Below are 20,453 nucleotides of genomic sequence, written 5' to 3' on the forward strand. Positions count from 1 at the left end.
CTCTGATTCCACAACTTCTTCCCTGCATCTTCCTTTTACCCTTACCATTTATCAATTTCATACGTATTTCTGTCACAATTTCTATTCACATTCCTAGTCATACGATGCCCATTAGTAGTCACTTAAGCCATGCAATTTTACAGTACATTCCCTTGAACAAAAATTTGATTTTCTTTGTTACTCCTAGCATTTCCAATGAGTTACCCTTGCATCTGCGGTAAATGAGCTACATTCAGTCCAGGAAAACCAGTTGTTTTCTCCTTCCCTTACTCAACGTGTATTGTGCAGTCCCTGCTGTCAGCTTTTGAGCTCTGGTCAAAGTCATTCTCGTTAGTAAAACCAAGAAGAGGCATCTATGAGGGATGTAAGGGCTGTCCTTGGGTCTACAAAAAGACCCAAAGAGGCCTTTTCATAAATTTTTCAAATATGAATTATAATGTTTTAGTAGACCATAGTAGACCAACTCTAATACAATATACTTTAAAACAATGTTCCTCCTCTGATTAGCAAAATTATTCTCTCTTCTCAATTAGCAAAAACCTAATCTTGCTTAAGGAGGATTGAATTACTTTTTTTTTTTCTTTTGTACACTTATAATTTTCATTTCTGGACACTGGAATTAACTATGCTTTTTTACTGAGAAACATCATATAAATTATGCCTTTTTGTGCCGAGTAGACCATAGGGTTTCATTAAGTGACTGCATCTCCTGTACAGCTGGAGGTGAAAAACTTACAGGGATGATACAGATGGAAAGGTCATTAACAGAACTGGAGAAATCCATCTGCAAATCTCACTCTGCAGAGGTTTTTTGTAGCAGCTCTAGCTACCTGAGATAGTATTGAATAACAGGCAGCACGCTGAAAGTCTTCTAATGCTTTCCAAAGCCTGGATTTATGGATAGGGGTATAAATCATTGTATTGCTTATAGTCTGATGGATGAAGGGTGGAGAGTTCTAGAGTCTGGTGATTTATTAAATATGGATGTTGTTATGGGTTCTTTCAAAATGAAGAAAGACAGCTCAAAGAATGATTTATTCTGCAATTAGCACAATCGGTTTCAGAAATGAGCAAGTGAATACAGCTGTCTTCATAAGTTCTAGAAAAATTTAAGGAATAAGCATTTTTCAATTAAATATTATTAGCCAAAAGTGAAAGAGATTACAAATGTGATTAGATATTGTTTGGTTAACTAAAGAGTTACCCCCTGATAGCTTTAGTTAGGACTTTTCATGTAAAGTTTTCAGTTTGTGAGAGGCTGTGAACCATTTCACAAGAGAAAAGTTTATGAGCTGTGTAACCAGTACCAGAGCAAGCCAGTTACCCAGTTGATGGAAAGTTGCCCTAGTCCAATGCTCCCTCTGTCCTTTTATGATCTGAGGTTGTGGAACTTCTTTCCTGTTCTTACCGCAATTCTGGCAAATCTAAGAGGCTTAGCTTGAGCTTCTTTCACCTTACTATGTAGCTGGATTCACACGCTGGTTCCCTTGGGCTATCTAATTCTTCATCTTATTTACTAATTTTTCTCAATACATGGTAAAGGAATAAGCTGTAGCAATTTGTCCACTAGGCTCAAGCAGCACAAAATCCAAAAATCTATATGACAGCAGCACAACTTACACACTTTCATTGTTGGGTTTCACTGTGTTTGAGAAACCTGTTTGTAAGCAAAGATATCATTGCTTTGATTACACTTTACAGAGTTGTTACTGCTTGCAACTGCAATTCCGCTTAAGTTACAAGAGTTGCAGCATTTTTTTCCTATACACCCTGATGCAAAGGTGATCATTCTTGACTGCTTTCATTTCCACATTCTTCCCTTACTGCTCTACAGAGATGTGTGTGAATTTTTCTATGTAATTTTGTATGCAAGGTTGTTGGGACAATGGTGCTTCCAGGATTTACGGTGAATACCTAAGCACAACATTTGAACATAAAATTTTGAATTACTTGGAGGAATGAAAATAAAGTCTCCTGGTTATGTCCCATTAGCCCAAGGTCCTAATACCTTAGCTCAATTTGCATACACTCCCTAGTTTATTGTCAAGGGATGAATTTATGACGCAAAATGCTTTTCAGCATAGGCAAAGGTATCGCTGTTTTGCCTACTTGCAAAATATGAGTCCATCCATTCTTCAAACAGCCACAAACAGGCCTCACTGTAACGCAAAAAGTAAATTTAAATTCTATGCAGAACCTGACATGGAATTAAACAGGTATTTTCAAATCTCTCCCCAAATTGTTTATGTAACATTTGAGTAACTCTGCTCTCTGTTGAAAGTGCAACTATTGAACATGCTTGAGCCGGGGACTTCAGAGCTACAGGCAGAACTGAAGCTGTGTATCAGCCCTTGCAGGAAAAATAATAGTGATGGGCTTAGCCATATAAATCCCTACAGGACAGGTCTAGTCCTGGGCGCATTATTTGGTTTCTATACATGTAGTATCTATTCTGACCTGAAACAATCAGAAACTTTTAGCAGATTTTAGCAAAACTCAATTTCCGGTATCTCATTAATATCTGGTCAATAAACCATAGAATAATTTCAAAGTAACAATAATTTAAGTCCTTAAGAATAGTGTTGACAAACCAAAAATGCACCTCCAGCAATCCCTATTATTAAAGACACCATAATCAAGGAATTTTGTCTCTAGCAGCAGAAGCTAACTTTAACAAGGCATAATATACAATTTTAAAGACTTTCAGAACAGTATAGATTGTTGTCACAGGTTTGTACAACTCTTGCAACATCAAAGAGAGTCCAAATACATAGCAGCAATGGCACTGCCCTTTTCCTCTGCATTTTGACTGGCCAGGAGCAATCAATAAATTGAAAATACTGAACAAAAGGAATCTTTAGCAAAATTAGAATACAACTGAAAATATTAGCAAGGACTTCCCCCCGTAGCTGGATCCCAAGAACCGCTATATGCATGTGCTTGTGTGAAGCTGGGGCAGGAAATTGCAACTTTATCCACTGCTTGCCCATTTAAATAAAGCTATAAATGCTAAGAAATAGACCTGCCATTTCACGCATGTGCTTTTGAAGTGGAATTGTTCTGTTTATTATTCCCGTGCCCTCACACCTACAGACAGACTTACAATCTGTGAAAACCATGGGCTAAATGAAGAGGAAAGAGGACTGGAGAAACTGAAAAGTAACTAACTAGTTTTTCCTTGCCTGAGGAAAAAACTGCACTCACGCACAAAGCAGTTACCAAAGGATTATTAAACATAAGCAGGCATCTATATTTCCTGTCTCCTCTAAACTTCTGTTGGTGAAAATCAAAGCCTTAAGTTTCAAAACAACCCAAATTATGAAAATAAGTAACATGAAGGGACTCATATTTGACAGCAGATTTATCACTAGATTAATACAATTTTACAGTGATTTCTGATAGTTCTGTTCACTTAGATCACTTTGTTTTGAATCTATATATTTGATCAGAATTTGGAAACAACAGAACGTGAACGCCAAGGCAAAACTACCAAAGAAGGATACACAGGAAAAGATCATGACCTCTTTATTAGGCTTACTGCTTATATTAATATTGAATATAGAAATAGTCCTCTTTTTTAGGCATTAAAGTAACTATAAGGAGTTATTTTACAGTTCCAAATTTCTTGGGAAAATATTCCTGTAAATTACAGCATTGATCTGTACAGGCAAAGCATTCTTATTTGCATAGTACATATTATTTCATCAGATTACCCTCCCCCCCCCCAAAAAAAAAAAAAAAAAAGACCATAAGGTTTTAGTTTATAGAAATATAACTACAAGCACAAAATGTACATTTCTAGTATTCTTACTGGAGCTCTGCAATCCACTGGAAAGTTGAGAGATTTACGTTCTTCATCCTTTTATACAAAACTTCTAGATTTCATTGCCAAACTCCTGCTCGCTGTTTTTTATCACCAGCATGATCAAAAAACATGAAGTCCTAAGAAGGAAACAAAAAGCAAGCAAAACAAATACTTCTTAAATGTGGTTCTTAGTTCAGAGATCTCCTGGTTGCTTTGCAAGGTATTAAAAGTGCCTTCCTCTGGGAAACCTCAACCGGTGAGAAGAAGTTGGGGGCACCTCTCTCCAGTCCCCCATCACCTGAGTCTCTCAGAATAGGACACCCACCGAGAGAAAGACATGGTGAAAGACCTACATGGAAACTTTAAATTATCACCAGCCAAAGATATGCTTCTGTTACTCAGGATTCCTGCCTTGACTTTGTTTGACCTGACTCAGTCCCTTCAGTTTTACCTTGAACTGGAGTCCATCATAATGGTGACTATCTTTAGTTTACATCTGGGGCCCCCATTTTCTGTGCCTGGGGTCCTGGGTTGCTCGCACTCACTAACACTGTACTTCATTCCCGTGGTAGCACACGAACACACACAGCTAAGGAGAACCTGGATTGTGCACAGGGCTGAGGCTGGTGAGAACTCTCCAAACGCAAGGTGCTTCACATGCCCCTTTCCTCACCCTCTGCAGCCCTGCCAGCACAGAAGCAGTACACTTTTTGAAGTAGCACCTGATGCCCAATTGTACTGGTAAGTGGAAATGTGAGTGTGCTGCACACTGTTTTCAAAGAGCAAAGTGAGATGCATGGCAGTATCTGACACAGCAGAGTCAGAGTGCGGCTGAAAAGCGCTCTGTCAAGTTGGATGAGCTTTTCCTCCACAGAAGTCCCTCCCATTAGAAATAACCTCTTTGAGAGCATTTAATCCTGCCCAGCTCACTGCTTCACATGCTTCCAAGGAGAGTCGGGAGGAACTGGCTGCAGCATTCACCTGTCCAGCTCAACAGCTCGCAGGCTGCCCTGGCTTTGGGTGGGTCTTTTGGCTATTGCTGATCTGCACATTTCTGGTTTCACCATCCACATAAACATGCTTGACTACTAATGCGTCGGCACAGAGTCTTCCCTTTACAGGGTTTCTCAGTCCCATCATATACGAAGCTCTCCTTAAATGCAGTTAGCACTTCATGTAGTCTAGAATAAGCTTGTTATCTGAAATAATTCTTTGTTGCCCTCCATGGTTAGTTTTACACACAGAAAGTTCACAACAAGCTGTCGCCCACTGCAGGGAGCTGAGAGTCAAATCCTTTACCAGTGCAATTTGAACATGGAGATGAAAAAGTCAGTTCACATTCAGGTATTACTGAATGACAGACTTACGATAAGGAAGCAAGCACCGATCATGACAGCTTTCATTTTTACATCAAGGTCCATCGGGAATGTGATTCCAAAGTTATCTGCATCTGTAACGGCTTCTTTCAAAAGCCCAGTCCACTGCTTAGAGATCCTCCCGACAGCACAGCTCTCATCCACAGACTTCACCTAGTTTAATATAAAATTAAAAAAACAACATCAAATCTGTCACTCATAATACTACCAAATCCTTTTCATAATAGATCCATTGGAAAGCTTCAGTGCGTGCAACGGTTTGTACCAAAGGCACCCCTGACTATCAGAAAGTCAGTGTTAAGTAGCAGAGACATGAACTTAGTTCTCAACCTGCCTGTGGAGTTCGATGCTTTAATGGTGTTGGAAGACAGCTACCGCACGCACGCACACACACCCTGCTGGAAGTGTTGTCTTTTAGCCAAGAGAGTGAATTAGTTTCTCCTGTCATGTATCAGGAACTGCCTAAGTGAAAATTAAACAAATTACATTCTTCTGTTCCAAAGCAGAGATTAGCCCTTCGTCAACATGACGTTTCCTAAAGGTAGATTCAGTCTTAAGGGTCATGTGAAAGACTAGTCCCCAAAATAAAATAATACTACCTTTGCGTTAGCAACTACTTGCAACATCACTTTAAATACTGAATGGTAGGCTAGTGTATCTACTACTTCATGTGTACAAATGTAATAATGCATTAATCACTATTATTTTTAAGTGAAAGTTGTAATGCTTTGGTCGTTCAAATCTATATTGTAGGTCTAAATTATCTTGATTTACTTGATCATCAAATCATTATTAAATGATTGAATGAGTGGCTGTAGGAATTCATTTTAATAAATATCTGATACAGCTGAGAATAACATTTTTGTTAGGGCCTGACATAAAAGATTCAAAGAGATTTTGCTGCTAAATATTTCAATCAATAGCTTTGTATGCAACCACAGGGAATCAGTCTCACTGATCATTGATGAGTGACTTTAAGATGTCATTTCTGGAAGTTTGTCTGGCTTATCTAGAGTAATCTAGATATCCAGAGAAGTTAATTGATTATACTCCCATTGAAAGATTATGTACTAATTACTTAATACATAAAATAGTTCAGTTGACAGGTAATAAGTCCAGCAACAAACTTATCAAACTACTATCGGAAAGAAGATATATATACAAACAATTTTTAGCATTGCATACCTCAAAATTAACATCCTCACAACAGCTGCAGACAACACATGGGCCAGAGATTTTCAGTATGTCCATCCTTTTCTCATCTTGAATGGTAAACTTTGGCAGGCAGGCATGCCAGTTCTGGACAACGTAACCAACTGGTGTTCCTGGAGGCGCCTGAACTTCTAGCTTCACAGGAAAAAGAAAACCTCCACGTGAATGTTCATGCTTTGATATGTTTGTTAGACAAAATCCACACTAGCACATAAACCAAACACTTTTTCCGCAACAATCTGGCTTTCCAATGCATGAAGCTGCATGGGGGTTTCTGTGAACACTTTCAGAAAACCACACAAAAATTGCAGACCTCATATGCAACTTTTGCCTTCACAGGAAAAAATAAGATGGTCCTAAGGCTATATGTACACAAGCTCTATGTCTACAGTAGAAAGATCAAAGTCTAGTGAAAGGCTGCGAGCATCCTGAAAGCATTCAGTGAAGACTTCACAGGATGCAGCTACTACAAATCCCTCAGTAAGAGCTCTGAGTAGGCTCAGATTTGAGGCTTCAGAAGTTGCATCACCCCATAATTATTTTAATACTAAAAAAGCTCATCAATTCACGTGTTGAATTCCACTACAGCTTTTACAGCAGTAGAGTGAAAACTCTAGCTGTTATTTTATGAAAGCTCTTGTCCAGCTCTCACACCAGAAGTTCACCTCCAGCACAGATTTCGGCACTAGCCACAAGTTCCCTGACATGCTATAGAATCCAATTTCTCATTACCGTAATCAGAAGTGGCCAGAGTGAACCTAAGTGTTGCAGCACACTAGCTTTTTCCCAGACCAAGGAGACCCCATGCACAAATCCCACAAAACCCGACTTGTTTCACTTCACCTCCTGATTCAAGACAACCCCATCCTAAAACTGCAGAGGTGGACCATGTCCCACGTGAAGGAAGATGCTGAGAGGGAGCAACTCACCTCCTGTAAGCAGCAGGGAAAGCAGCACGAAGAACACCGGAGGGGTCTCTCCAGTGTTATCACCTCGTGGCCCAGGTTGTCTGTGATGTGAATGGTGAAGGGTCGTGATGGCCCGCAGCAATTCCTGGTACAGCAGTCAGTGTCCTCTGCTGCAAAGTACACCCTTTGCCCCAGAGTATTCTTGATTTCATATTTGTTTTTTGTTTCAAAGCTAGTCAAAACTGAAAAACAGGGACAGAATTGTTAAGTTTCTGAGGTGCGTCTGGTCAGAAAAGTCACCGTGCTAACTCTAAAGCTACCCTTTGGGAAGGCAGCCCCCACTCGAAGTCTGTCAGAGGCAGCTACTGGTGAAGGGAAGCGGTGGGGAAGGACCCTCGAGCAGAGCAGCCTGACAGAGTTCAGAGAGGAGAAGCCACCATGAACATGGCAACACGGAAAGAGCATGGAGATATCCAACAGTCCCCTCCCACCAGATATGGACACCTACTGCCAGAGCAAGCACCGTAATTATAAATAACACAGCATGGAAGATTCCCAGGGAAGAGCTGAAGGCATGAGAATTAAGGAAACTTGTGAATTTGGGGGTGACGCAAGAAAAGGGCTCTAGAGGGCCCAAATACATTCAGAAGGAGAAGGCCACAAGAACAAAGCCTCACGGTCAAGAATCACAGCAGCACAAATAGAAAACAAGAGCCAGGACAGAAATTTTGATTAATTTCGCTAACAAATCAAAGTACTCTTTGAAGCATTATGGAAAGAAAATGCAGCAGCATTAAGTGTCAGCACAGACGGATGGTACATTTTATTTCTTCTGTTTGAAAGACACTGATAACATGACTTTGATGATCTTAAAGTGAACGGAATGAGGGGAGCAGAAGGAAAGCACTTCAATTCGCTAAAACAGCAGGATTGCTTGGAAACGAGATTGCAGCCGCATGGCAGTCTATGGAACTAGATAGAGTAAGAGAGGACAGAAAAGAAGATTTTTAAGTAGGGAAGAGAGCCAAGTAGAAATCATGTGAATGAGTAACATGGGAAACGTGTGACTTCAGCTATAACTAGCTACTAAGATTATTCAGTCGCATTGCTATGTATCTTTTAAGGTATAGAACATGCTTAAAATCCTCCACCCTCCTATTTTCTCCTTCCTCTCCTCCACAGCTTCTGCAGGAATTGAGACAGATAACAGGCAGGAAAGAGAAAGGCAGCAATCACCCTTAAACACGTAGTGTCAAAGAAAGTCTAAATTTTACCATTCTTGGGATTATTAGATTTTAAAATTTCTCTGTTATAAATACTTTTCACTTACTCTCGAGAAGTTCAATTTGCTGATGAATTAATATCTGGTCAATCTGTTCGTGGTTGAAAAATTAAACAGAATAAATAGTTAACGAGTTGTAACTGAGAGAAATCTAGTTTTAAGAAGCATTGTTGTTTCATTTCAGAATGCAGATTTATGGAACACATTGTCTAGAGGCAGAACACCTACTGGTATAGCTGTGGAAGTAGATCATGTCCCCCCTTGTCCTGTCCTCTGTTAATTTAGCAGAACAGCGTTTCAGAGCATTGGGGCAGAGGCCAGAAGTTGTACCCAAGCTGGTCTGGTGACAAGCAGGCAGGGCGCGTGTGCCTGTGCTCCTTGCAGGACTCGAGGTAGCTCAGCTACAGAGCCTGAGCGAGCATCCCACACCACATATCCCAGCTGCCCACCTCGGGGCTCCCTACACACAACAGCAGGAAACTGAGAAATTTTCAAGCGGAAGCTCAGCTACTGTTCAGCTCTGAGTAAAACTCAAGAAAAATCAGCCTCCCCTCGCTGGCAACAATACATCAGTGTTAAGCTTTGATATCTTCTCCCAGTGGTGAGATGAACTGTACTTTTACAGTACAAGGACATATCTGTCCTGCAATGTGGAAACAACTCTTGTTTTGCTATTAGCATTCTCTACGTTGTGAAGCCTGACTAGCACCTCTCCTAACGACATTACGAAGAGGTGTGAAGAAAGCATCATGCAGAAAATTAAGCACCACTAATGTGCTACAGTTGCCCATATTATACCTATTTATTACACACACCTTGCCAAATCACATTACATCCCACAAATAGTAGCTTCAGAAATGGGAAGGATGTATGATAGCCCTGAGCCGCCTTTAGTATCACAGAATTGCCTAGGTTGGCAGGGACCTTTCAGATCACGTAGTCCAAACTTCAACCTAACTCTTGACAAAAACCATCACTAAACCATATCTCTAAGCACTATGTCTACCCATCTTTTAAATACCTCCAGGGATGGTGCCTCAACCACTTCCCTGGGCAGCCTCTTCCAATGCTTAATAATGCTTTCAGTGTAAAAATTTTTCCTAATATCCAGTCTAAACCTCCCCTGGCGCAACTTCAGGCCGTTTCCTCTTGTCCTATCACCCATTACTTGGGAGAAGAGACCAACCCCCACCTCTCAACCTCCTTTCAGGCAGTTGTAGAGAGCGATGAGGTCTCCTCTTAGCCTCCTTTAGCATCTCACTTGGCAGAAGAGCACTCCATGAAGTGCTTCAGCCGTAACAGGCACCTCCACACTCAAACATGCATCACCCACTACTAAAGGCTTCACTTAGTAGCCCAAAATGGCAACCTGCATAGCTGCAACAAAGCCAGATGCTTTTTTTAACTATTTCATAGATGCAGGCTGCTTCTCAGGTGAACACCTGTTCTCTGGGGAAGGAGGAAGGGTGCAGGTACCTGTGTGAGGTATTCCAGTCCAGGAGGACAGTTGGGAAAAGGAGGAGGGACTGGCATCCAGATTGCCCCCTCCTGCATGACGGGCTGGTTCTGGATGGGTGGACCAGCAAATCCGGGTGGAACAGCAAATCCAGGTGGAACTGGACTCATGGCCTGTAGCTGGAAGCCATAGCTCCCCGCATCTGCGACACCTGGTGCTGTAAGAGAGATGCAGTTATGAAACTTAGATGTTGGAAAAGGATTGCTCCATGGATCTTCGAAAGATTCATTTGTTCACTATTTTGACCTATGAAGATCCTTATACCAACAATATATTTCACTTATGAATACTGCAGCTTTTGTGAGGGAAGTTACACTGGATTGGCATGTTCTAATCCCTCCAGACAAAACCAAACAAAATAAATAAATGTATAGTTCTTGAATATAACAGAAGTTTTATTCACATAAAGATAGGCTATCTAAAAATTAGAAATAAATATATGAAGTAGGGAAGACAGAATACCTTTAAAAACATGAATAGTATTGGCATTTACGAGTTGTCAGTTGAGCAAATGAGGCGTCTTAAGATAAAATTTTCCCGGAATTATACCTTCTACTTATATGATAGGAAACGTCCTTTAAGCAAAGATTATCTCCAGGTTTCAAACCACATAACTGTTATCTAAAAACTGCACTTTCTCATTTGTTTAATGGATTCTCTTTCAAAACCCAGGAAATCCACAACTCCCTTCATGGAGATGTGGAACTGTTTTCTTCCTTGGTACACATTTTGTGAGCATCAAGTAAGTCTCCTCCGGTTAGCACTCTGTAGGAAACACAACCTCTCAGGAAGCACTTCAGGGTCCAGTCGCTCAGCACCCACCAGATGGCACAGGCAGCACTGCCTCAGTGCTCACCACCATCCCGTGTCCCCAGGCTGTGCTCAGCACCCGGCCTTGCCTGGGTACCGTCCCGCAGAACACGGCCTTTGCTACAGAGATGCTTTATGACCTTGTGGCTAAAGTTGTTATTGAAAGTTACAGAACAAGAATTGTATTTTTTTCATCATTTAATACTTTCCTGATAGGCTGACAAGGCCTTCAATCTGAAGCAGAGGAATTCTACATTTTACTCAGAAGCAAGCACAACGCAGAAGCCGCAAAGAATATTTTTGTAGAGCCGTACAAAGACGAATAGTTCAAGAGCTGCTGACCTGAAGACTTATCTTTAGCCCAAATCATCTCAGCACCAATGTTTCACACTACGTTACAAAACTTGGACTGCACCACGTGAGAGCTCACGCGGTGGCCATAAGCGGGACAATACCTCAGGTGATGTGAGCAGCTGTGGCTTAAAACGCACAGGTGGTGCGATCCCTCACCCCAGAGAAGGACCCGCCCTTATGGAATACAAAATTTTAGGTCGGAGCACAGGCTTTGCAGACAAACTGAGTGTCTACTGCTATCGTGTGCAAGTGTGCGCACATACAATTATTCCAGATGAAAAATGCTCCCCGAGCTCCATTGCATGGGCAGCGTGTCCCCATTCCCCGCTGAAGTACAGACCTCAGAGTGCCTTGCCACAAGATGCACAACTTTTAACTGGTGAACCGCACAGTAACTTGGGCCAAACTTTTTGCATTTTATCTACAACCTATGCTTTGAACTTGATTGTTAGAAATTGCTCATTGTGGTTCAGTTCTTCAGAACGCAATTAGTTACCAGCACGTGAGAAGCTATTTACGAGTGCTGCATTTTGAACGGAGAACAGAAAATGATGCAGAAGAAGAGAAAAGCAAATGCCTGAAAGCGTAAGTGTAATTACAGCAACAAAGTAGGGAACAGGAACAGAACACATGGACCAACAGAACTGAAAGAAAAAAAACAATTCTTCAGTTCTTGATTTGTAGAGGAAAATAAAGTGAAAACCTGAAATAACATGTTAATTAAAAAATCTGATCATCAGCAAGAAGCTGCCACACATTAATTGCTTTGCATCGGTAACACCACCCTAACAAACTCCCCACAGTGACCACTGAGGAACGTTTTTAACTTCCACCACTATTGGTACTGCTTAGCACATACCAACATGTGGCACCAAGAAGGAAAGATGATGACTTTTCAGCAAAACAGAAATTAACAGAAGCTGTACACAATTAACGGCAGAAAAGTAAATGAGAGATGGTCCCCCTTGTGCAACCTCCTACCTCCCGTGCTTATTTCCTAACAGTACAGCAGATCCGTAGCCAAGCAACCTACCTTGGTAAGTCCCGGGTGCCTGCTGAGGGTAGTCACAAGGGTCTTGATTTCCTGGTGCATAGCCAGCATTTGAAAATCCAGGTGCTGGTGCAGGTTTATGTGCTGGAAGAATGGAACATACGCTTTGAGTATTGCTCATTTCCTCCTACCCTAGGGTGAGAGATCCCCAACATCGCCTCCTTTTTCAGAGCAGACACATAACAAAATTAAGCAGCTGTTTTCTGTATAGCAAAAACTGTACAACAAGCTCATATTTATGCACAACATGAATATTAAACATCATACATGATATCACAAAGATGACACAGAGTCGTTTAGCTTGGGAGGGATCTCTTGAGATCACCTGGTCCAACCCCAGCTCAAGCAGGGTCAGTTCACTCTCTGGATGAGAGGTGCCTTTGTTCATTTATATTTAGAAGGAGGCTTTAATGCAAAGAATTGCCAGGGAACAGAACAGACTGGTAATGAGCCATTCACCACTATATAGATTATTTTCTCCCAATTTCTTCAAGTTAGGACTATACTGATGCCTCACCAGCAGACTCAGAGGGTTATGGATTTAAAAAACGTTAACCAAGTTCAGTTTGTAAGTAGAAATAACTTGAATTTCAAGATTATTTATTTTTTTATTTAACTTCAGAAATCAAGATCGGAAAATGTAAGCTATGTGTTTTGTAAATGATTCAATTTTAAAATGTAAACAATCTCAATTTAAAACATTAATACATATTTCATAAAATTAGAAGGTAAACTAATAAGTAAGCTGATATTGCTTCAACACCTCGGAAGGACTCATGTTATCTTTTGTTAATATCAGAGATTACATTTTGGTTATATTTTACTCACCTTGCATTGCCGTGGATCTGCTTATAATTGTTCTGCAAAACAACATTTTTATTTCATGATTTTTTAAATATATAATTTCACACAGGAGTTATTCAGAGTTTTCTATTTATTAATAAAAGATACTTGCCTACCTAAACCATATAGGAAAGCTGAATTACAAATACAAGCTAAAATAACTTTAAATATCTCAGCTTCTTTCTAGGCCATGTCTCCACCACAAGGTAAGCCTGCATTGTCTATGCCTGCATCCATGCTTTCAGTATCCTGAACTCACCCTCAACTGAGAGGGAAGCATTGGGATGTGCAATTACTTCATTGCAGTGCAGGACTCCACTGTGCAGCCATTCGGAAACATCACGCAACTGATGTGAACAAGTTACTACAGTAGTTTCAGAGCGACTGGTTTAGTGCATTGACGTTGGACTACAAAACCGGCTTGGGTAAATCCTGGAGCAGCCGAAATGCCATACTACCACCTATTCACTTCTTTATACTATTCCACTTCTTAAGCGCTACTTAAGCACTACTAAAGACCACGTATGCAATTTTTGTCTCCACACAATAACAAAGGGTGGGCTTGCACAGGCGAGTGGGCTTCCATAGCAGAATATCATGACTGAAAGGGCCAACTGCTTGTCTTTTCCTATCTACTCTTCCAGTATTGCCAAAAGGAGCTTAAAAAAAAAAGGCAGAAAGAACACTTACTGATACCAGCATCATAGAGTCATAGAATGGTTCGGATTGGAAAGGACCTTAAAGATCATCCTGTTCCAACCCCCCTGCTCTTGGCAGGGACACCTCCCACTAGACCAGGCTGCTCAAAGCCCCATCCAGCTTGGCCTTGAACACCTCCAGGGATGGGGCATCCACAGCTTCTCTGGGCAACCTGTGCCAATGCCTCGCCACCCTCATCGTAAAGAATTTCTTCCTAATATCCAATCTAAATCTGCCCTCCTTCAGTTTGAAACCGTTACCCCTTGTCCTATCACTCCACTCCCTGATAAGCAGTCCCTCCCCATCCTTCCTGTAGGCCCCCTTTGGGTACTGGAAGGGGCTATAAGGTGTCCCCGGAGCCTTCTCTTCTCCAGGCTGAACAACCCCAACCCTCTCAGCCTGTCCTCATAGCAGAGGTGCTCCAGACCTCTGATCGTCATGGTCAACCTTGAGAGAGAAAAAAAGAGGAAAAATGCTGTTCCTTTGTAATGGAGTTAAAATTCCACAGAATTAAAGGAAAAAAAAAAAAAAAAGTGCTTCATCAAGTAGAAGTCTATTGCTGAATTAATTTTGGTTCAACAAAAACAGTAGCTGCATGAATCCCTTGAGCTACGCTGGCCACATGCTACAGCCTGAATTCACAACGTAAATCGAGAGTAAGTTGTATGGGAATGAATAAGCTGGCCACGGTGTTCCAGAAGAAGCAGGTGTATATCTTTGCATACATCTTACGAAAAGCTTTTACAAGGCCCTGAGCAATCTCATCTAAATTTAAATTTAGGCTGACCTCCAAAGGTTACCCTTTCCAAGCTACGTTATACTGGAATTATAAGGGCCCTTCACATCCGATTACATTACCTGAGGTATTTGCTGATCAAACATTCCCCAAATTCCCCCAGTGGGAGTGCAGAAGGAGAGAGGAGGCTGGGGACCAGGCTACGGCTCCCACCACCTCACCCCGCACTGGGGCTATTTTGGGCTAGGGCTGCACCAGGAAAAGCAGCTGTGTTTTGCCCTTTCCTGACAGTAACTCCTAGCTCTGGGTCCAATCTCCCAAAGGGAGTACAGATGACATATAAATATCCTCTCTTCTCTGGAAGAGGGGACATACCTGGGTCCAGCTTTACACAAGGAAACGCAGAAGCAGTTTTGCTGGCAGGAAGGAAGCACAGGGAGACTAAGAATGCTTCCTGCAAAGCAGCTGTTTGGTAATGAATAATCCTTATGAAATACAGTCTCTGGATGGCCTGAGGTCCCCGCGCTGCGCCTGCGCGCCGGCAGTGGGACAGGCAGGGGCTGCCCGCCCTGCACACAGCCAGCTGCCTCCCCTAAAACACAGCCTGAACCCCGCAGCGTGGCTTCCAGCGGCAGCTACTACACTGCGGGGAGGAATCGAAAGGCAAAAGAACTGCCACACGCACCCCCACACACACACCAGTCCTTCGACTGCCAAGACTGGCCATTCAGCTGGGGGTTATCAAGCTGACAGCAGACCCCCACACCTCAGTTGCTGTACTGCTCGCGAGATAAAGGGACTCACATCAAGAAGTCCCATTCTTCATACCCTGTCCCTATACGTTGTACTATCTAGAACCCCTATTGCCAGCCTTCCTCCTCATCCATAGTGGTTCCCAGACTTTTTTCCTTTGCAGTCAACCGCTGCGATAGCCTAAACCAGCACCAGCACATCCAGCCAGATCCTCACTTTCTCTTTACTTTCTTGACTCATTACTCAAATGGGTAACATGGAAGCAACCCTCAGAGGCATTCGGGTACCCAGGCACGGCGGTTTCCCCCCTCCGAGAATTTAGAGCCTGGGTGCTTAAGAACAACCAAAAACTTTTGGGAGGGAAATCGAGGAAAAACCGGTTCCAAAGGAAGTCAGAACAAAGCTGCTCTAGTTCGGAAACCAGTAAGGAAATAACATCCCTAGACTGTTCCTTTTTAAGGAATGGCAGAATGCCCACATTTCTCTTCAGTCGCTTTCTCATTTTCAGAACTGCATTACACAACTACAATTCCCTTACCCTGATGCACATCATTAGATATGCTGCAACTGATTTAGAAAGGCCTTAATTCAGTTAACTACAGAACTTCCGTTTTTTGTCAGAAAAACAATACACTAGCATGACATTCCGTTTTGTTTCTTGTCTAGCTCACTAACATACTCCCAAGAGCATATTGACATAAGCTGCCAAGCACAAATATCACGCATGGAGCTATTTAAATACCAAGCCAGCCCTTTCCAAGAAGGTTTATGATTCAAAAAATAGACTTAGAAAGCCAAATAGCTGCGAGGCATGCATTAGTTCACCCTAGCTAGCTTTGTGGCGCTTCTTTTCATCATCACATTATATTAGACTATTGAGCCACTAGATTTTAACCTTGACTGCTGGAGAAACAGTATAGTTGAAAATACTCTAGTTGATCTAATTAAGCAGGTTATTTTCTGGTAAAGTTAACAAAATAGCCTTCAGAAAAGGAATGAAACGAACTGTAAACTGACAACATTATTTCGTTCTGTTGCAGTAAGGTACCTCCTCCCCTTATGTAGACACCTCTCCTGAAACCTGGGAGCCCCCTGAGAGCCAAAAGCACAGGTGCCACTCTGGGTACCCGGCGTCAGGGAGAGGAGGGCACATCTCTAACGCTGCCCCCCTCCCTGCTGGGGGCCAGGGCCACCATCGCCCGACCCGTGCCTGCTGCTCTCCCCTCTCCGGAGTGGGGCTCTCGCAGGACAGCCTTGGCAGACAGATCCTTTCCTTCCATCAGCCTTTGTAAGCAAGTTACTTTGCTAACGAGAGACTCTGCCTAACTCACGCACGCAATCCCCAACTGGAAAACGCGGCCCTTCTAATCAGCAGGTCCGTTTCACGGCCCTTCTTATCATTGTAACGAAAATATACCAGATACCCGGAAGAACCACCTAGAAGAAACCATATACGGTGAAGGCACTTATACTCACAGCAAAAAGGGAAAATAAAAAACTAGCCGTTCCCGAAGCCGATCCCGCAGCGAACCCGGCCGCCGGCCGCCCCGCCCCGCCCCGCCCCGCAGCCTCCGTCCCCGTCGCGTCCCGAGGCCGCCCCCTCTCAGGGCAGCGCAGGGGCGGGGAGCCGGCACAGTTCCTTGTTTCCAGTAAAAAAAAAAAAAAAAAAAAAAAAAAAAATCAACCGTGCCCAAAACCACGGCCGTTTCGCCGCAAAGGGCTCCACCGTTGCTGGGGGCAACGGCGTTCGTGAGCGCTGCGGGCTCATTCGACCCCTTTCTTTTGCCGTAGCAGGGGAACAGAAGGACAAATGTTTTCTTAAAATTAAGTGATGCAGTACTTCTAGACGGTTTTCTTGCAAAGCCAGAAATTTAAGGTAGTAATGTCTCAGTGTAACTGTTACAACTGAAATAACAACATGAGGGTGGTGAGACACTGGCACAGGCTGCCCAGAGAAGCTGTGGATGCCCCGAGGAGCTGTGGCTGCCCCATCCCTGGGGGTGTTCAAGGCCAGGCTGGATGGGGCTTTGAGCAGCCTGGTCTGGTGGGAGGTGTCCCTGCCCACGGCAGGGGGTTGGAACTAGATGGTCTTCAGGGTCCCTTCCAACCCGCACCATTCTGTGAGTCTGTGGTGTTCTTTCATTAAGAAGGTCGGGCGGTACAAACCTGCCCATGTAACTATTGCCTTTTCTGTGTGTACCAAATTATTGTTCACAGTAAAGTGTAATCCTAAAAAAAAAGTCTTAGGTTTCCTATAATCTTTATACTATCACCTTCTCCTGTCTGAAAAAGCTTTCACTCTAACCTAAATGTTCAAAGACAGCTGGTTTCTGTGAAATAACTGTCAATTAAAAAAAAAAAAAACAAACCAAACACAAACAACAACAACAAAAAAAACCCCAAACCTAATCCTTTGATTGGTGCTTACCCCAATGCACTAGTCAGTTCAGGAGAGATTTTCTGAACACACGGGTGATTTGAGGGAATTATTACCTTACCTTTGGTTCATTCTAATGTTTGATACTACATTAATACTTATTGGTATGATACTATTTGGAGAAAAGCAGACAGTGCCGTGCATTCATACTGCTTGAGGTAACACCTTTTAAGTCTGAAAAGGTCCAAAGTTTCTAAAAGTTTCCTATAACTTTTAAAGTGGTTTTGTTTATTTAGTTATTTATTTTTATTTCAGAAACACTTGCATCTAGATAATTACCCCAAAAATGAGTCTTACAAAAAGGGACAGTTTCGTGATGCTGAATCCAGACATACAAGATTATGAGAACTGGGGTAAGGGACAGGGGCACCTATTAATTTGTTTACTCTTTTGATAACAAATTTAACTGTATGAGGTGAAGCCCATGAAGGATAGACAATACTTTAATTTCAAATCTGACTGTATACAAGTACATTTTGTGTGTGGTCCCAAGTTTACTGTGGTCTCCTGGTTCCATGTGGGCTCTGTGGAGCCACACACCATCCTTAACCCATTAGCAACACTTCCGTGATGAAGGATGGGGAGGCCCAAAATGAGAGTACCAGGAGAGATGCTGAAGGAGTCTCGTGTACAAGCAGTGGAGTTTTAGACCCAGATGATCACTTTAAAACAAGGGTTTCTGTTAAATAAATTTTACCCTAAAATTATTTAAAAAAAAAAACCAACAAAAACCAAAAAGAAACCCCAAACCAAACCAAACAAACAGAAAACCCCCAACCATACTTCTATATCTCAAAGTGACCCATTTGTTGGTGAATTTGTTGTTGGATCATGTAAAATTAAGACAGGGAAGTGTTAAATCCTTCACTTTCACCTCAGCTTTTTAAGAAAGAAGCTATTTTATCATAAAATATGTTGTATATTACAAATATTTTCACGTTAAAGATGATCAAAAGATGCAGTTAACATCAATGTGACATAGATAAGCCATGAATATATTAAACTTAAACGCCTGATTTTATAAGGGTCATTGTAAATTTACGCAATGTTTGTTAATGATCATCATAAAACATTCCAGGGCTACAAAGAAACATATTATAATATATTGCGTAAAACATATTGCAGAGCATTGGCTGATGGAGACATTTCTTTAAATGTCACTGTTAAGATTCACATGAAAGTCCTATTGTCTGCAAACGCGTAGTCTATATTTTTACTGTAATGTATTTTCATTTACTTGTTAATGAGTTTTTAATCTTTAGATTCTATAAAACAAATTACATTCTAGATTTTTTCCTAACATATTACAGTGAATAACAAAATATTTTCCTGAGTTTTAAATACAATGCTTAATTCTCCTGCTAACTTCTTCAATATTTTTGGTTCACAGACCATTCAATAAATACGATAAACTGAGATTTAAAAATAGCATAACATAACATAAAAAAATTAGGGTCTTTTAAACTTCTGTTCATGTTGTTGAAAGTCATGTCTTTCATTCTTCAGAAGCCTTTGGATATTATTACATGTACAATGTGTACAGGTGCAGATAAAACCTAATGAAATGCAATATGCAGGCCTTATTTTCAGCATAGCAAAATTATAAAACAAAGCAAAGAATGGTTCTGTTCTGTCAAAGGATCCAAATAATGGATCTATAGTAGCAAAATGCACTTTTGATATTCCCATCTCTAGGCTGCCACTATCCTTGTCTTTCGTTATACATTCCTACTCCTCAAGTTTCAGGGCTACTTCCAGACAAGTACTAGTTACCTATGAAGAAGGTAATCTGGTTTGATAGATGACTAGAAACAAAAATGTGTGATGTTTTCACAAGAAGTGAAAAAGATCATCTGCTCCTCCTGTGTTAGGGACGAGCTAGCTAATTCTTAAAATCGGTTGATCACAGTGCCAAGGGGGCTATAATAAGTAGCATCATTCTGAAATACAAGATATTTCAGATGGCATCAAATACAAGCCCATTGCTCAGACAGCAAAACAGAGTTACCTCTTTGCCAGATCCCACAGCTTTGAATACCTTTGCAGCAAGGAATTAACCGCAGTTCACCTTGGATCACCTTATAGACCGTGAAGTAACAGATGAAGAATTCAACGCTCAGAGGTTACAGAGCCTAAATTAGATACTTAGAGTAAGAAAGCCAGCACCAGTCCTGACAACTTCTCCAGGAATACCACAGGCACAGGGAACTCCTAATGGATAACTCTGAAAGACAAAATTACCTTGTCCTCAGGAAAGAGCAGTTCTGAAAACCCAGTACAAATCTTGCCCCACTAGCCCCAAGATAGGATGCTAGAAAACAACATGAAGTCCTGTCCCAGTTGTCGTCTCTTACAACCTACCAAATTAATAGCCCAGTTTTGAGGGCCTTTAGTCTGACCAGGGTTGCACTCAGCTACGCTGAGGGCTGAAAGTTGGACAAATTCCTTCCGAGTGGGGGGTTTTGAACTTCCATAGACATAGCTGAGAGCAGCCTCGGCAGGAAATGAAGTCGCATTGCTGAGGGGTTTGGCGAGCTGCACAGCAGAGATCCACTGCAATCCCAAATTAGTGGTGTATCACAAGAAATCATCCAAACTGCACGGCTGCTGGAACCGCTCGGTGTGCCGTGTGCGTCGCGAAGCTGCCCTGCCGCCATCAGGGACCTGGCCC

The 20,453-nt window shown here is 41.9% G+C and overlaps 1 protein-coding gene across 3 annotated transcripts; it reads right to left on the minus strand.

Moving 5' to 3' along the window:
- Positions 1-3,508: 3,508 nt before the first annotated feature.
- PLSCR1 (phospholipid scramblase 1) lies at positions 3,509-16,918 on the minus strand. Of its 3 annotated transcripts, XM_074591332.1 has the most exons (9): positions 16,822-16,918; positions 13,143-13,174; positions 12,297-12,398; positions 10,060-10,256; positions 8,632-8,674; positions 7,323-7,543; positions 6,367-6,528; positions 5,173-5,334; positions 3,509-3,942 (listed from the first exon to the last, which is right to left on the minus strand). In XM_074591332.1, exons 2-9 carry the CDS (start codon positions 13,147-13,149, stop codon positions 3,883-3,885), a joined length of 954 nt encoding a protein of 317 aa, XP_074447433.1. In that variant the 5' UTR covers positions 13,150-13,174; positions 16,822-16,918; the 3' UTR covers positions 3,509-3,882. The 3 variants fall into 3 exon arrangements, with proteins under 3 accessions (XP_074447433.1, XP_074447434.1, XP_074447432.1); XM_074591333.1 differs by lacking the exon at positions 13,143-13,174 and having other exon boundaries at positions 16,822-16,909; XM_074591331.1 differs by lacking the exon at positions 16,822-16,918 and having other exon boundaries at positions 13,143-13,203.
- Between the last annotated feature and the right edge of the window lie 3,535 nt (positions 16,919-20,453).

The sequence above is a fragment of the Larus michahellis genome, chromosome 6 (genome assembly GCF_964199755.1).
Source record: "Larus michahellis chromosome 6, bLarMic1.1, whole genome shotgun sequence".
Classification (NCBI taxonomy): Eukaryota; Metazoa; Chordata; class Aves; order Charadriiformes; family Laridae; genus Larus; species Larus michahellis.

What these genes read in the sequence shown, in the direction of transcription:
- PLSCR1 (XM_074591331.1), bottom strand. Translation starts at nt 13,188, where the DNA reads ATGTTGTTTTGCAGAACAATTATAAGCAGATCCACGGCAATGCAAG. An exon ending in GCAAATTGAACTTCTCGAGA is followed by an intron (nt 7,544 to 8,631) that starts GTAAGTGAAAAG and finishes CCTGTTTTTCAG; the next exon opens with TTTTGACTAGCTTTGAAACA. An exon ending in TCGGTGCTTGCTTCCTTATC is followed by an intron (nt 3,943 to 5,172) that starts GTAAGTCTGTCA and finishes TTTCCTTCTTAG; the next exon opens with GACTTCATGTTTTTTGATCA.